At 35.9% G+C, this 18,898-nt stretch overlaps 1 protein-coding gene across 2 annotated transcripts in view; it reads right to left on the minus strand.

The window, feature by feature from the left end:
* Positions 1–18,790, minus strand: part of LOC128998204 (RNA exonuclease 1 homolog) — an 80,848-nt gene extending 62,058 nt beyond the window's left edge. For both annotated transcript variants that reach the window (XM_054424226.1, XM_054424225.1), the window contains exons 1-5: positions 18,474–18,790; positions 15,620–17,116; positions 11,342–11,646; positions 9,085–9,177; positions 5,642–5,702 (exon numbers count right to left, since the gene is read on the minus strand). In XM_054424226.1, coding sequence (XP_054280201.1) covers positions 5,642–5,702; positions 9,085–9,177; positions 11,342–11,646; positions 15,620–17,116; positions 18,474–18,573 — 2,056 coding nt within the window. In that variant the 5' untranslated portion in view covers positions 18,574–18,790. The remainder of the gene's footprint in view (positions 1–5,641; positions 5,703–9,084; positions 9,178–11,341; positions 11,647–15,619; positions 17,117–18,473) is intronic.
* Positions 18,791–18,898: the final 108 nt, after the last annotated feature.

Below are 18,898 nucleotides of genomic sequence, written 5' to 3' on the forward strand. Positions count from 1 at the left end.
AAAGTACACTACCCAACTAACGTTGCCCGTTGCCGTCACTGCTACCGCCTGAAGAATTAGGTTCTCAGTGTTCTCATTTTTTTCTACGCCAGTGACATTTTACGAGGGGTCAACGCGAGAATAAATTTTTGTGCAACGTTTTTATGGTTGTGCTGGGAATTAATCCATCCCTTCCGCATCCAAATCCAAGACACTACCATTTTGTTGTTGTTTTGTGGCTAGAAACATACCAATTGGGTTTTGGGATTCTTAAATATGATATTAGGTGCTCTAAATATGAATACTATTTAATATTGAAAGTTTAAAAATTTGCTACGGTAATCATTGAATTACATTACTGTTATTACAAATTCTGAACGCTGAACTCAGATAAATTAATATTCAACTACCTTTTCCAATACTCAATTCTAGTTAGTAGTTTTTAATCATCTAGGTTAAAATGAATGATAACATTAAATGCCAAAAAATTTAATAAGAAGAAGAATGAGGCAGAACGTCAAACACCATCGGACATTGTCGTTGCAGTATATGGCTGAAAGTGTCCGTCGTCTGCTGATTTTCCCTACTTTTCAAAATTGTTGGACTCGAACGATCCCAAGTTTTAGATTAGAGTTTGTAATTAGTCGCCACAAGTGCAAAGACTACAATGAATTTGGTAGAACGATATGCAATACAAATTATTAAAGTTCCTCTGGTATAATAATTTATCTATATGAAAAATATTTTGGGGGGGTCACGACCCCTCTGACCCCCCCTGGGACCGCCCTTGTAGTAAGCCGTCCTTTGCACCCCAACCAACACGCCAGAAGGGAAAGTCATGGGAAACAGCCCTGAATCCGCTGGTTTGCAAGATTGAAAATGCTATCTCGAATAAGGAAATAGCAGTGGCTGCATTTCTTGATATAGGAGGAGCTTTTGACAACACTAGTACTCGCTCTATTGTATCAAAGCTGGTATCAAGAAATGTGTAAAGCACTGTTGTGAGCTGGGTAGGCAACATGCTCGAAAGTAGGAGAGCGCAAGCTTCTATGTGTGGGACGGTGAGAGAGGTCTAGGCCCAAAGAGGGTGTTCACAGGGTGGCGTCTTGTCACCGAATATATGGAATTTAATGGTCGACGATCTCCTGTCTTGAGCTCAATGCACAGGGCATGTACGCTCAAGGATATGCTGACGACATTGTTGTCCTAATAAGAGGAAAATTTAAGAACACTTGCCTGGAACTCATGCAGAGGGCATTGTCTATAGTGGAATGGTGGTGTAACCAGAAAGGTCTGAGGGCCAATCCAATGAAGACCGTAATTGTAACATTTACAAGGAAGAGAAATCTTGATATCGCTAGAATACCAACTCTCTTTGGTAATTAGATCTAGAGGTTAAGAGGGAGTTCAAGTACCTAGGAATAAGGCTGGATGACAAGCTCACCTGTAACAACCATTTGGCACATGTAACGCAATGCTCTCAGACTACACTTATGATGATGAGACGGGCTGTTGGGAAGACCTGGGGTCTAACGCCACAAATTACTATACACTAGGGTTGCAAAGACCAATGATGGTGTATCAAATCAAATCAAATCAAACATCATTTATTCCATGAATAAAAAGTACAAACAGATATTCTAACAAAAATGGATCCTCCCCACATAGGTGAAGCTTGTGCGTGGGGAACGAGTCAATCAGTCCATTCATATTCTACAATCTTGGTATGGCTTGGTGGTCTGGTGGTCCAAGGTAATGCAAACTACCGCTGTAAAGAGACTACAAAAGATCCAGTGAGTGGCATGCATCATAGGAGCCATGAGAGGCACTCCAACTGCAGCCCTAAAAGTAGTGCTAAACCTGCACCCTCTCGACACCATTGTAAAAGGGGAGGCAAGGATGGACCTTAGAAGTGATACCAGACAGGATGGTGAAGATGACAGATCTAGAAAAGCATTGTTGACAGGGCTGCCTGCGATAAAGGTAAACCTGAATACATGAAAAGGGGGATCACTTGGTATACGGATGGCTCGGATGTGCATGAAAATGTTTAAATTCAGTACCATCCAATAGTATAGAGGGAACACGTAAATTACAACCCGTGGGGCCTGGGTTGCAAACTAGTAACCCAAAAACTCAGCACCCGCTCTCCACATTCTATCATGGAAATCATGGTGGGGATTAAAGTGGGAGTAAATCTGTAAGTCGTCAGCATACAGATTTACTCCCACTTTAATGTAGAGGAGATGGATACTGCTGTGGGACTCATGAACATTGACATTGAATCAATAACTCACTGGGTTACAAACAACGGACTTAAACTCAACATTGACAAAACTCAAGCAATGATTGTTGGCTACCCCAGACTAATGACTAAAATAAACTTACTCACTGCACCAAGACTTAGCTTTGACGGAAAAGATCTTACCTACTGCAACAAAGTGAGAAACTTAATACTCACAATGAACAAACATTTGAATTGTTCTCACCAAGCAAATTCCACTTGTAACAGGGTTTTTGTGGCTATTCACACCATCAAACGTTTCGCAGAATACCTTCCACTGAACTTGAAAATCATGTTAGTAAAAACTCTCATCTTGACTCATTTTAACTAGCCTACTGTAATGTAGTGATCAATGACATGACTAATGAAGTTTCTAGCAGACTTCAGCGAGCGCAGAATTCCTGTATCAGATTCATATTAGGCCTTAGACGATATGACCATGCCACTCCCTATTTCAACCTGCTTTTATTAATGAGACTAAATGAACTTCGGGAATTTCACACCCTTCCTTATACACTCCATTATCAAATCAATAGTAAAATTCCTAAGTAATCATCGGATAACTTCTATTTTATTTCTGACATCAGCACCACTCGTAGAGATTCTCTTCTTTTATCTACACCAATTCACCGGTCAACAGTGTTTAATAAATCTTTCTTAGTATCTGCAATTCAAATGTGGAATTTTCTTCCTGACCACATAAAATCCATAGAGAACCGTGCAAGGTTTGGGGCAGACATAAAATCTATTATTTTGAGCAGCAGGCAAGAGTGAGTCTCTGGCGCTGGTGTGGTGGGTTGTTGGCGGCTTGTGGGAATGGACTTTTTAGGATTAGTAAATTTAATTTCATCATGTTTATAATATGGTACTTTAGATTATTTAATTTTATTTATAAAGTGGATAGTTTTGTTCATGTTTTAGAGGTTAAGTGGTAGAGAGGACTTGCTAGTCCTAACTTCTCCTCTTAAAGGCATTTTTCATTTCATTTCATGGAGGGGGCTAGTATGTAGAGGGTTGTCAAATCCCTTTTTCCGGCTCATACGCTGCACTCACTGTGTGAGTTTGGGGTGATGGACGGTGTCCCACAATTCACTCATGAGGAGCAGGAGACAGCCGTTCTATCCCTAAAAAACAACAAGGCTTCTGGACCTGATTTTGGGGTACCTGGCGAGGCTCTTAAGAAGGTTTTTTCAATCAATCCCCTGATTCTTCTGGGCACGTACAATATCTGCTTGGCAGAGGGGGGATTTCTGTTGTGCTGGAAAACGACTAGGCCTAGGCTCGTGCTCGTATGGAAGGGGAAAGGAGACCCAGAACTGCCGTCCTCTTACAGACCCCTTTGTATGTTAGAAACGGCTGGGAAAGTCCTACAGAAGTCGATCCATTCCGAACTGAATTCAGCCGTGGTTGCTGCAGGGGACCTAAGCCCTCATCAGTACGGTTTCAGGAAGGGACGATCAACAGTCAACGCTATTGCAGGGGTGAAGCAAGCCGTGATGAGAGCTGAGGATTTTAACCACTACTCTCATTGGGTTGTGCTGCTTGTAAAATCTTATCTTATGTAAAATCAATATATTAATTTAGTTTTCAAAAGAAGGGAGATGTAGTAATGTTTTTATATAGTATATGATCAACTCTGACTTGTAAGTTTCTTATTACTTCATGTATTGGGCCGTTGGCTCTTTCTCAGAATATACCAAGATGTCGAGCAACCAAGATGTGTCTTTTAATTAAAGCCCTACAAGTCCGACCAGCCTTAGTTCAGTATGTTTAGTTTTTAATTTTAATGTAGCCTTATGATTATGAAAATATTGTTGACACAATTCTATGTACTAATTTCATGTACAATAATGAAATAAAGGATGTTTGAATTGAATTGAATATATATATTTTTTATGTCTTGTGTATTTTAAAAAGAACGTAAACACTTTGTCTTCCCACATTGATATCCATAGTTATAAGACCAGAAACTGCGCTAAACTTTGAAATTATTACTGTACTTATAGTATTACTCAAAATAGCTTTAAATATTCCTCGATTAAGTTATTCAAATGTTACCATTAGATAAATTTCAAATAGTTGTTAAGAATGTGTTATTGAAATACTGTTTTTATGACCTAGAAGAATATTTTGATAATTGTTTTGACGTATAAAATGTTTTAATAATTTATTGTTCACTATATTGATGTAGCCTATAGAGCATTGTATGATTTTTGTACATTGGTGTCTTGGAAGATTGAATTGATTTGATTAATCTCAAAATTAGGACAAACCCCATCCATTATTAGAAACTAAATAACAATGTACACAATATGTGAAAAAAACATCCTCCCACTGACTATAAATAGCAAAAGGCGCCAAAAGAAAACTGACACTGCAGCAGTTTGAGGTTAGGTTTCTTGCACAATGATACATTACACTGAACGTTCTCAGGGCAATGCTAGTCAGCTGCTGACAAATGTATATTTAGACGACAAAGGCATGGATACTACTGCACGCTGCACTTATGGTGTGCACAAACTCCCACCAGCAGCACCCATGGTGTAAAAGAAAAGATTTAGTTGGTAACAAAATTTAAAATTTCATAAAATTGTTTTCAAACATCATATCTTAAACCAAACAATATATAGTATACCCTCCTTTAACCGTTTGTTTATCTATTTATTTAACATCATAACATTACATAAATTCTCTTGACAGGGGATTTGTCATCCAGAAAACAGAACAGAAAACAGAGGTTGGTTTCTCCACAAATAGTTTAAAAACTGGTTGGTTTGACAGACCTTACATTTCCACAGTAATGAAATAACATATGTGACCATGCCTGTAGAGTTTGTAATGAACCACACAGAAATTAGGCCTACAGTAAAAAAATCACAGACATTTTTAGAGTATAATTAATTGTACAAACTAAATGTGTAAAAATTTTAATTCAATAATAGGTGTGTATCTACACATAAATACGGTAATAATAATTATCATCATGGTTAAAATTTGACTTTGTGTCGGTTTTTCTAATAAAGTACTCCTATTTTCAAGAGTAAATTGTGCAGCAGTACAGAAGAAGGAGATTTTCATTGTTCCTGCCTGGTATGTAAGTACACAATCAGTACAAATTTGTCATTGTAATTTCAGTACTGCATAGGTCATGTTTAGGCCTATAGGTAAACATTGCCCAACTAAGCATTGACAAATAAAGTTCAGTTTTTCATTTGTATGATACCAGTAAGACATTTATTTCTACAGTATTTTACATATATTTACATAGTTACTAGGTTTATCTGATCATTTAGGTTATCTGATCTAGGCTCGGTCCCACAAACATCGGACTAGAGAGGGTGTACTGTACTTTATATTTAAAAATAATAAAAAACTTACTTGACTGTGTATCACTGTCTTTTTCTTCTTGTTCCCTGAGTTTTGCAAACAGAAGAAGCCTCTGAAAAAGAATGTGATTTAAGTATAGAGAAAAAAAATTTAATAATTACAGCAACTTCAATCATAATCTTTTCAGATGTGTAAGAAATGTGGAGCTCAAACCTCCACAATATTTTGAATGTCCCGCAAAGAAGGCTTTGTACAACCTAGGACTGTGCTCGCGCATGCACAGCCGGACATCAGGTGAGTACAGTCTGCCATGATTTGTCTTGCAGCCGCCTTCAGACAGTCAAGATGATCCACCACTAGACGTCAGGGTTTTGAGGGTAAGGCACCATGTAAGGTACAGTGTTAGATGTAGTCACACTTAATTTCAGTAATTAATTCTTTACAGCCTCTATAGTTAACAATGCTTATTTTTAATCTCCTGTCAACATTTCCGTAAGAATATTTAGATCAATGAATAGTTTACGTTGTGTACAGTCACTTGTTCTGTAATAATTGTATAGATTGAATGATAATACCTTTTCTATAGTAAATGGTTTAGTAAATATTCAATTTCTCTTGATAGACCATTTAAAATGAGGTCACATGATAGGTGTTTATATTTGAAAATTTGGGGCTGCCCCAAAAATACCCAATTTTGGGGGCTAGGGCAAAGTTGTAACTTTGATGAAAAAGTGCAATTTCTTATGTTGTAAATATGTGCCGAGTTTGGTTTTCCTACTGCAATGCGTTAAAAAGTTAACTGGGGGGTTCCAAACTTTTGCCTAACCCTGTACATATATATATATATATATATATATCTATGTGTGTGTCCGTCCGGACGATAACTTGAGTAATTTTTGTCTGATTTTGATGAAATTTGGTTTGAAGGTGTAAGGCGGTATAAACTTGAATGAGTTCACGAACTCTATATATAGATCTATATATAGATATGTATATACATATATCAAAATTTGAACGGATGTTGTTTTGGCCTTTGGGGACATCAAAATGAAAAAGTAAATCGGTCCCGGGCCTAGGTCTTACCATGAAACCTACGGTTATAGCTACTTCCCTATAGGGAAATTCACTAAAAACAATTTTACAGAACATTTAGTTTTAATTAGGTTAATGAATATTTGACATTTCTTTGAAGATTTTTAACTCAATATGTTAAAGTACTCATGTAAGTAAAAAAAAATATATATTTAAACATTAGTCTGTTGTGTATTCATTTATTAAAATCCATTAAAAATGTCAATGTACTGGATAACTTGACAACCTCCAAACTCGACAACCTCTGGGTCCATAAATCGTTGAGTTAGTGAGGTTTTACTGTATTACATTTACTCTGTAAACATTTACAAGGGAGACAATAACAATAAACAAAATATATTTCAATGGTGATCGGTTTTGACCGTTCACAACAGTGTTGGAAGCCCTATTTTACTACGGTATAACCTTATGGAATTACAAAATTCAACAATAATTTCACCTCATATTTCTGAAATATCTACAGAACAAGTTTCTGCTAATAATATTGGTGTTTTTATTAGAAAAAGTAAAATTCCACTTATTATCCTTATGGCTGCTTAGAAACAAAAAATCTGGGATGAATTCAAATTTATGTTTTATTAATTTTAATGCTACTTAGCTTGGCTCTTGGAGAATTTCAAATCTATGACCTTTAAAAAAAACTTGATGGGCTACTTAATTGAGAACCCGAACAACAAATTGAGAACAATTGAGAAGGTTGGATCAATTTTCAGTTAGGCTATGCAATATGTTTCTTAGATGTTAAAAAATGTGTTTGGTTATTATTACTTATTACTTTTAAGACTGTTATTTAGTTTTAAGAAAGGGCTATTTTAAAAGAAGATGACGAAGCACCTGTTCATTTACCTGTAAACTCTGTCCGTTATGTGCCAATAAACATGATTTGATTAGATTTTATTTGATTAAAGAACCGCTTTATACTATGTAAACAATACTTATTCCTTATTTTATTTATGTACAGATGAAGAAAGCAAAAACAAACTACAGTAGACCCCCTCTTAACCGACCTCGTATTAACCGATAATTGGATTATCCGCCTTTGATCATAAAATAATACAGTTTGTTTTAACCGACCTTGCTTTGAGAGCAGTTCGGTTTAACCGCCGCTATCTAGGAACCTCAGCATTTCCGCTCCCACGCTGGGCGATGAGAACTGAACCATACGCTTATCTCCACAGGATATGACTAAGAATAAGTTATTTTGTATTAATAAAAAATAAAATATAGCATATTGTCAGTTTGTCACCATTGTTCGTAGCGCGAGCACATCTGATCTGTTTTGTTAACTGTGCGGCAAATTTATAACATCGTAAAGTGCGTTACGAGTTTGAGAACTGATTATCTTATTGCTGGAGTAAACAAAGAACGCAACTTTTAGGGAGGGCAGGGAAGGGGGGTTAACAACTCCAAGGTCAAGATAGTTTTTGTGCCTCGAGCCTCCAGTGAGAGGCTATAAATAAACATCCTGTCTTGTAACAAAATGGTTGCTTGTATCTTTAATTTCGACAAAAGGCTCTGTACTGTAATACGATGGATTTGGAAAACATCAATTAATAAATTACATAAATTATAATAAATGGAGAACGTTGAGATTATTGTTTATATCTGTATAGTTGTGGTTGGAATTAATCAAATGGTTGGAAAATGCCGACTTGTATTGCCATTCATGTAACAAAGGAAAATACATGGACACATTAGAAGAGTTTGAAATATATCGTGCTTCAAAAAACTGCCTGAAACATCTTAAATGAAAAACTCTCATTCGAGTCGAACATTGTTTACAATGCCGCCATACGCATCTTAGACCACAATAGATAACTGATGGTGGGGGGCTATCGCTTCCGGCACTTGACAGTCATGACCTACCTTCTAGCGGCGCCGTATGTGTCCGATGCCTATCACGCGTTTTTCGTATTTTTGTTTTGGCCAATTTATGTTTTAATGTTTTCGTGTACGTGTATGTGTTATTTTTGTGAACTTTAAACCTTTTGACGACCATTCCATGGATTAAATCAATGTACGTTTGACCTGAAGATGTGTTTTTACAACATGAAACGGCTGTAGTCAATTAACTACAAACCAGGATCACTTGACGGATACAGGTAATTTAAACCTTTTATTGTAACAATCAGTGATCCAGAGGCTATACCATAAAAATGAAATTCAAAATAATGATTATATAATTCCAAATGAGTAGCACTTCATTATGTTACGATTTTAGGGATTGCCTGTTTTAACCGACCTTTTGAGCTATCCGACCTAGGTCCGGTCCCATTAGGGTCGGTTAAGAGGGGGTCTACTGTATGTAAATATTGAAAAACCTATGATTTTATTATTTTTTGCAGAAAAAACAATTGCACATAAATTTAAGCCACCTTGATGAAAATCACTTATTTACTTACTTGTGCTGGAGTCATTATTTCTACTCTTTTTTTAGTGGGGGGTCTCCATGAAGTTCCTAAAGATACTCTACTCTTCATTCTGCTCTGCACACGCTAAAAACAGAATCATACATTAACTTGTGCGATGTTTTGAACCATTTTAATTTACTTCTCGATAAAAAAATATATATTTGCATCACACTGACGGACACACAGTGTAGTCTTTCCTCCTCCGTTTCATTTCCCTTACTAAAGGATGGGGGTGTTGGATTAGGCTGATTGGAAGGATGACAGGAGGGCCTATCCATGTTTGTGGCCGGGCGGATACTTTGATCTCTGTAGTGTTGCATGTTTCTTGCTGTGTTTCCATTTTTGTTAGTTTCAGTGTTGTATATCAATTTGAAAATTGTAGAGCTGGTATAGTCTTATTTTTGTTTACGAGGGTGATTGATCTATAAATTTAAACATGTTTGTATATTTGGTAGCTTTTTGTACTTTAGCTGATTGTTTAGAGTGAGTTTTTCAGAATAGTGAGGGTATCAGGTAAAGTTATGGTGGGGGATAGGTTCTGTTTTAGGTGTTTGGCTACCATTGATGTAAGGTTGTTATGGTAACTTTTATTCTGTTCTTTAAATCGTTGAAAAAATGATCTGATGGTATGGATTATTTATTGATTGTCACAGGGTTGTAACCAATTACCACCTTAAAACAACCAATCAAAGCATTCACCCAGCCATAAACATGGAAAGGCATTACCCTCAACCATCCAATACTTCAAATTCCAACTGGCTGTCTGTTGGGGTGTTCTTCATTTGGCCAGACAGTGATACCAAAGAATATTGTTAAGATTTTGTGTAAATAAACAATCTGTAATTTTAATTTTATTTATATGAAGAAAGGAGACAACCTGAAGATGCCACACAAGCTGGTGAAATGTACATAAGGTAGATACAAAACTTCAGCTCAAGAACAAATGTAACAAAAGAGGTAATTAATACAATTAAAATTCTTTAGACTGGGATGACATAAACAATTTTACAGGGTGGAAAAAAGTCCAGGGACTTTTAAATATTTCAAAAAGTAATAAAGATAGAGATTCAAAATTTGGTACACAGTTACTGGGCATTAAAATCATTTTAACACATGATTCAGTGATACACTACCTCTTCATGGGGACGGCCTGATAAGTCAGAAGAATATTTTAAACATAAGCATAGGTTGATATGCACATCAAATTAAAGGTCTTCACTAGTAGAATATAATGCCTCAAATCTGAACTCAAACGGACAACTGAGTCCAAAATGGCAGCCTTACAAAGATTTCTTAAATCTGCCATTTTGAATCTTTGAAAGGCTGCCATTTTTGTCTGCCAGGCTGCAAGGCTGCCATACTCAGTTGTTCTTTTGAGCTAAAATTTGATGCACCATATTCAACTATTAAATACATTTAATTTGATGTGCATATACCTATTCATACGTTTAGGGTCTATGATTTTCTTTCAACTTCTAGCTGGGTGCCCCCCTCATAATAGCTCAGGGTAGGCCTATTACGTAAATATGGGAAAAATTCACAAAAATGGCTGCCATTTTAAAAAGAATTGAGGTGATTGAGTGCTGTTTTCACCAGAATGTTGCTTTCTAAAAATATGTAATAAGATATATAGGTTGGCATAAGGAAATTTTTAGATTCGTACCCGTGACCTCCATTTCTGGAACACCCTGTGCTTGGATCATGTTCAAAGTATTTTAAACGGATTTTTCGTTAATGTTTTAGGGGAGAATAATTTTATTTTGCGTTTCTTAGGTGAAAATGTACTCCTGTAAAGGTATGTGTACGGGTCCACCTCACCCTGTATAGGAAATTCGCTAAAACAAAGCTATATGTTTTGAAACTATGACCTGGCTGTAAATTTCAACTAGGGTGTCCACCCAAATACCCTGAGAAACCGAGAATGGTTGGTGAATTTTTCTGACCAAGGAAAAAACTATGAATGTGTCAGGAAATTTTGAATAGTCACAATTAGCCTATGGCCGAATGACCATCCATTAATCGTGTTTTATCAGTTCTCAGAGAAGAAGAACACAATCATAGGAGATCACCACGTATATCGCTGTGTTTGAAGAGCAATGTATGGACATTTACAGTCATAAAAATGTTTTTTATTTTTATTTTCTGAAGGAGTTTGACTACATTTCCTGTTAATTCCAAACAATTTGGTAATCCGATCAGGGTGTGGTCCTAATAACAGGACTCTAGTGTAATAGTCAATTAAACTCACGTGATCTAAAAGTTCAGAATCCTCTTGTTTCTTTGTTAAGCAGTTTGAGCCATTGGCTACAGGAACAACTGCGGTAGAATCATTTTCCACATCAGAATTGTCAGACACATCACTAGGGAATGTAGGGGAAGCAAAGCCAGAGCTCCGAGCTGGTGAGGGAGAGCTTTCTACCTTTTCCACTTTACTTTTCTTCGGTGCAGGACTATGTTCCACATTTGAGTCATCTTCGGAGTCAATTACAATGACGGATCCTGATTCACTAATTATTTGTACATCATCATCACTTGAACTTTCAGATTCAGAAACTGAAAAACACAAAACAAAGTAGGCTTAATTACATTTGTGTAATAGTCTGAATTGGAAAAAAAACATATGTGTATTTGAATTAGGACAAGGCAGAAGAAATTTATGGAATATGAATCTTAGTGTCAAGGTGAATAGCTTAAATGAATTACATTCAGAGTGTATTGCAACCACATCAACAAACTTTGTAACATTTTTTAGGATTTTTTGAGAGGATAGCAGGCTTACCTGAATGGGAAAGAGTCCAAACTGGCACAGGAAACACAAAACAAAACTTACTCATGCTACACCCTTAAACTTTGTAACATTGTTCAGCATGTCAAAAAAAAAGTAAAACAACATGTGTCCTATCTCATTCCGTTTTCTATCTATCTGTCTGTATGTGTTTTTTACAAAAACATTCCTAACTCTTTTTAACGGTTTGGGCTACAGCATTGAAATTCTGCAAACAAGTTTATCTTATTGGCCCCTACATAAGTGCAAAATATGAATGAAACCCCTTGAACCGTTTGAAAATGGCGGCCTTTAAAAATATTTTATACCAAGTTTCATACGATATTTTAAGCTTAGTTTGGACAAAGAATAACTGATATAGGCCTACAATGTTTTTTCTTGCTATGCCTTCAGATTTCTCCATTTAAACAATGTTAAATTGATAAAACTACTTTTTAACATTGTATTAATGGAGAAAACTGTAGGTAAGGCAAGTAAAAGATTTATTTCTAACTTATTCTTTGTCCAAACTAAGCTTATAAGATATAGTTGTAATCCGTATAAAAGTTACTCCATTTTACACATCTTCCAGACCTACTACCTACAAAAGTAAAGTACATAACCACAATTATAAGTAAATACCTCCACTGCAACAATCCTGCAGACTTAGCAAATTCCTATTTGCCTGGATTAGATTTGTACTGAGGCCTTAATATTTCCTTAAATGTATCACATTCATTTCCTATCTAAATAACATGATGTTAAACGTGTAGGCCTACTTAGGTTTTATTCCACAGGAAAGGTAAAAGGCGTATTTTTTTGTTAAATGTTAATAGCTTAAGATGAAATAAGGAACTTTGCTAAATTTGACCAGATGAGTGGTATTTAAAAACACACTCCATGTATCCACTTTATTTTAGGATGGTCTTCCCTATCAATTGTTACAAAGAAAAGTGTACTCTCTACAAAGATAAGATTAGAATCTCATCCAGCCTACAGCACTGTTCTCTTTCTAGGTAAAATACCTTAGACCCCTCGGCAGTCAGTGAACACAAAACTAACTACAGTAGACTCCCTCTTATCCGGACAGCTTTTAACCGGACTACACTCGGCGGAAATGACATCTCTTTAACCGGACAATTTTTATCAGCACATCGGTTTAACCTGACTAGATCGGCAGGAAGTGGGCAGTACTGAAACGACTGTTCTCGTGGGAAATATTTGAGACCAGTGATCACGTGTCTAAATACAATGCTCTCCTAAATTTAAGTCAAATATCACAGTAAACAGTCCGTTTTAACGAGTTTTTGGGGACGTCGGTTTAACCGGAAAACCCGTTATCCGGACTGGCCTCGGTCCCAAAGAGCGGGGCTATAGAATAAAGGGGCTGGCTCACGTCTTTGATGTAGCACTTGCCGACACGGCCCCGCTACCCCACCTCCTGTGACGTCACCGGGCTGACAGTCACGCCTGTTTCCATTACGCGGCCAGCGAAATTCTCACTCTTTTACATGCTCCCCTACCGTTGTACGAACATATTTCTCATGATACTTATATTGTTTAATTCTGCATTAACTGTAGAATCCAAATATCCAAACAGTTTTTAGGTTACCACAAGTAAATTGGTTTTATAACAACAAACGTAGAGAAACTACAATAATGAAACTTGAAAAAGTCACTAAGCGAGGAACATTTTAATTTTCGGGTTAGGCACAAACTTTCAGCAAGAAAACTGTAGTCAATCAGTTCTTCCATAGTAATTACTTAACAACTCTTAAATACCCCTAACAGTTCATTAATAAATCGTCTCAAAAGACAATTGTTACAACTGAGCGCTGGCGGGTAATTTTGCCGCTCGCCTCACAAATTTGAGGTTGTTGTTATGGCAACACTGCATCAAATACGCGTGAAATCAACTTCGCTCTTTCATTGTTATTCGTGTCTTCTGTTTGTTTCTGAAGAAGATAGAAGAAAAATGATCAGAAGATGAGTAAGTGGCTAAAATCAGCGAAATAGGATACAACTATTATAATAAAAATACTATCGCATTAAAACACTCTTTTAGGTACTTATTTTCTACGAATAAACACTTTGTTCTACAGACAATATAAAATTACCTAAACCATTACACATTCCTAAAAGATACCCAACCAAGTGTATTAGAATATATGACCAGGGGTACCGGAATATCAAACAAGATAAATAACATTCTAAGCCTTAAGTCTACACAATTCTTAAAATTCAGTTTAAGCACTAATTACTTGTTTCACTAATAGAAACAGTGCAATTGTTTTATCACGATCATAACAATTTTTTACGATCTTGTTATAAACAGCACGATGCGGACATGTGCGGAACGATGTAATATGATTGCCAAGTTTATAAAGCCTAACTTCCTGATAAGGTTTTATGTTGGTTTCATCGAGAATTTTCAGGCTAATTATTGAAGTAGAACTATTAATGAATATTTTTCTGGCTCAAAGTTTGTTCCTATCCCAAAACTAAAAAAAATCCCCGCTTAGTAACTTTTTGTAGTTCAAAAGTTTGTAATCCTCATAATTTTCCCCTTTAAAAAAACATATTATTGATCATAGCTAAAATATTTTTGGACCATCAGATTCTGTAGTTAATGCAGATTACATCGATATAAGTTTCATACGGACAATTTAATTGTGTACATTTAAGGAAGTGTTTAAATGAGCGGTTCGTATATGTGCCGCACGCTAGCTACACCCGTAGAGGCAGCCCGGTGACGTCACAGCCACACGGCAGTGGGACCACTTTGCTAGTCGACGTGAGCCAGCCCCTGTATTCTATAGCCCCGCCCAAAGAGTCCGGATAAGAGGGAGTCTACTGTATGAGGCTAACAACTCTTGATGCCAGTAAACCTAGGACTGTAGCAGACTACTTCTGTCACCTAGTCAAGGTTTTTAGATATTTTCATTGAATTATGCTTGGGTTTCAAATTGCTGTTCAAAAGCCTACATTTGTTTGGGTAGTGATATCCACATTTTCAGCACTTAAAGGGTTCCAAGTATGACTAATGGGATTAAATTGAATACAGTATTTATCTAATATTAAGATCTCAAAAAGAACTTTAGCATCAGTTAAAGCTTAACTTATTTGAATTAAATCCTAGCTTAAAATCGGATCTTAGCTGTTTGCTACAGATAAATACTTAGCTTATGACAATTGGTAAACAATAAGTTAGATGGAACCGTTAACCAAATTTGATATTTTGTCTACATTGGGTACAGTATGTTTATTTAATCTCAAAATGGTATTAGGCCTATACATTTTAATACAATCCATCAAGATAATTGTCAGCAAAGATGTGAATATCACTTATCGTAAAAATATTTAATTTAGGATATTGAACCATTGTCAGACACAAGCACAACTAACAGCAATATACAGAGGGGTGCAAAAGTAGGTATACAGTACAAACAGACAAACAGTTTGAACACACAGGTAAGTGAGTGTTTTTTCAAGTACAAAATCTTTAAGAGTTAATTTAGGTGTCTTAATGCTATTCAAATAAATTTGGAAATTTCGCTTTTTATATTATGAGTGAATATATTTTTCTATAATATTTCATTACTGTATACCTACTTTTGCACCCCTCTGTATATACGTATCAATTATACTCCACTGCCTACTTTAACATTGAACTGCTGTTGATACATGGCTTTTAGAGACAATTAGAATATTCAAGTTCAATTTAAATTGTTCTAGTGATAAACAATAAAGAAACTGAATTACCTGAATGAGCTGGCTTCTTTTTACTGTTCTCAGAATTCTTATCCCTTTTTTCTCTGCGTTCCTTATCTTTCGATGATCGGTCTTTATTGGAACTCCTCCTATCATTACCCTCTTTTCTATGCCTATTTTCATCCTTGTATTTAGAGTTTTCTTTACCATCACCCTGTTTATGATCTGATTTATGAGAGTCTCGGTTTTTCTTACTACTACTGTGACTCTCATGACTATGTGTTCTTTTTCTACTGGATTCTTGAGATTTTGAAGATTTTGAGGAAGTAGACCGCTGATCTGATTCTTTCTTGTGACTTTTAGAGGAACCATCCTTATGGTCCGTATCTTTTGACTTACTTGATCCAGATTCTCTTTCAGAATCTTTTCTTCTGGACTTGCTGCTACTTGAACTACTCCTATGTTCAGAATCTTTTTTAGAAGATTTATCAGAGCTATGTTCTTTCTTTGATCGTTTCTCTGAACTTGATAATTTATTGGAGTCGCTCAGGAGCAATTTATCAAACGCTTTGTCACTTTCTGACTCTTTTTTGTTTGATTTTGACGTAGACTTCAATGACTCAGGATCGTTTTTACTCTTTTTCCTTTCTTTGTCACTTTTATGGTTTTCGGTTGATTTTCTTCTGTGCTCACTGTTTACCTTATTTTCATCTTTATTGCATGGCAATGTTTTTGAGCTTGATGTTGTTTGCTTTGATTTATCAACAGAGTTTGAGGGGTTATTTGCATTTTTAGTTTTAGTATCAGAGTGGCTAGATTTTGTTTTGTGTTCAGCGTCCTTATGTTTTTTTATCTCATGCACACTTCCATTGTCTGAATCTAATGATCTTATGTTGTTTTTCTCTGAACAGCTTTGACAATGTGTTGGAAAACCGTTGCTTAACTTTTCAGTTGATAAATTGGATGTTTGATATAAGTGTTCTTTTTTCTCTTCGTCCTGAGAACAAATTTCACTGGTGTGGGCTTCATCGAGGAGACTTTTAATTGACACAGGCTTTTCATACTGTCTAAGTATCTCATCTAAGAAGTTTAATTCACTAGACACTTGGTCAAAATCAATTTCCCCTTCACTCTCTTCATTGTCTTGTTGGGGAGCATCATTATTGTTGGTTGCTCCATTTGACAATTGGTCAGGATGGTTACATATTTTGGTAGCTCTGTACACAGAACTAGCATCACTGGCAGAGTAAACTTTCTTTAAACTAGGTTCAGTCTTGAGAGCTTCAGGAATGTATTCGACCTTGGGTTTCTTTATTCCTCTTACATCATACTCAAGCCTCCGCTTCTGTGAGGAAGATGACAGAATAACACTGGGGGCTGTGTTGATAGGGATGTGGCGTTTTTTCAACTCAACTATTGGAGTGGGTTTGTAGCTGACGCTGGTACTTGCAGACTGCCAAGAGATGTCTGCACTGTCCCTCGATGCCTCCTCAAATGCCTGAGTTGACTGGTCTACATCCTGTTGTTGGCTATCCTCATCAAATTTGTCTGCAAAACATTGATATTTATGTTACAAAACCTTGGAGACAATATTTGTACAAGAAAACAATACAGCTCACAATGGAACTGAATAGATTTTTACTTCGAAGATTAAATACTTAGGCTACCTTTGAATATTAGCCTAGGTTGAAATTGTATCAGTTTAAACTTACCAATTGGTTAGCTTATAAACAACAACTGAAAAGAAACAAATAAATTTGGTCGCAAAGAGTGTACTTGATAAAAACTTTTAAAATATTATGCTTATTAGGCCTATCACATCCCAGCATTCAAGTAGGTCTAGGCAATTTTTACAAAAGTTGCACCTCATAGAAAAATTCACACTTCAACAAGTTCTTAATTAGCCTATATATTAATTACTAAAACTGAAATTATTGTGATTAGGGCTAAGTACTACCTATATATATATATAGGCCTATATATGATTGAATACATTATTAATAACTAGTGCCCTTTTAACACGTTAGCTGCGGCCCATCAAATGACAGGCGTAGCCCCAGTGCGGCGCATCCCGCAGCGTCGAACGAACCCGATTGCCGGGTGATTGGCTTTCATATTTCGGTATGACGAATAGCAAATAACGTGCAGTGATGTTGATTCTTATTTATCAAGTTTATTGATAAAATGAATTTAAAAGGGTACTAACTTAGTGTTTAATAATGCATTCAGCCAATCACTACTTATATCCTATAAAGAGTACTATAGCTTATTTGTATTTAATTTATTACCGATGCTGTCAGATTATGTTATAGTTTATGATAGTACTATCGCCCTATGATTGTTTGTTTTTTGCCATCAATTATTTAGCTTATCTTACAAATGGTTAATTTATTATTTTATTAGATTCTTTACATAACCTGACCCATCCTCACAATCCATGGCCAGGCCAGTTCGTTGGGCCAGGTTGGGCTACATATTATAGGCCTGACCAAGTCTCAAACCTGGCCAACTTCAAATTAACTGTAGGCCTAACTTAAGCCTACTTCTAGAACACATTGCGAGCAATGTCTCAACAAAATTGTAACCTTCAGTTACCTTGTTAATAAACAGCTTGCTCTAAACTAGTAAGTTATGTTTTCAATATTCTATTAAACTCATCTTAAAAATAATAATTCTATGTAACCTATAATTACCAATTCCTCTGAGATTCCGTATAGATCTTGTAAACCATCAGCAGAAAAACTAGTCAGTTTCCTAATTTTGAGGAAAATTCCGACACAAAGATTAAGTTAGCTTTATTTCAGCAAAAATTACGTTATTAATAAAATCCTATGCAAGATCAAACCTAAACATAACCTCCTAAGATGCTAAATGCTAAGAATTGACAGAATTGTATATAGTTTACCTTTCTTTGAGTGTCGAAAATGGCAGTGAGGTCGATCACAAGAGCCATTATTAAAATAAGGACAGTTTAATGATCTAAAATAGCCTTTTGAGGGTAGCATTTCATAATCATAACACTCTAAAATATAAAGAAATAGAACAATAATTTTTTAAATATCCAGGAGGCAAAATTGCAGTCCTTTATTACTCGTATTTTAAAAGCAACTACATTTTGATTTTAATAATTGTATTTGCCGGTTTAGTTAACATTCAGACGAGTCATAACAAACATTAAGTCTTTTTCCTTCAAAATATCTCAGCTCAGCAATAAACATTACATTTCACCAATACACCATCTTCTTTCTAGTTTTCTGCTTGAGTAGGGGTTTTTCGGTAAGAACACTTCTGCTAACAATGTAGCCAACAGCTTTTACTTAAATTAAAGTA

The sequence above is a fragment of the Macrosteles quadrilineatus genome, unplaced genomic scaffold (assembly GCF_028750875.1).
Source record: "Macrosteles quadrilineatus isolate MER2022 unplaced genomic scaffold, UCM_ALF_1.0 Scaffold_7__1_contigs__length_78375512, whole genome shotgun sequence".
Taxonomy (NCBI): Eukaryota; Metazoa; Arthropoda; class Insecta; order Hemiptera; family Cicadellidae; genus Macrosteles; species Macrosteles quadrilineatus.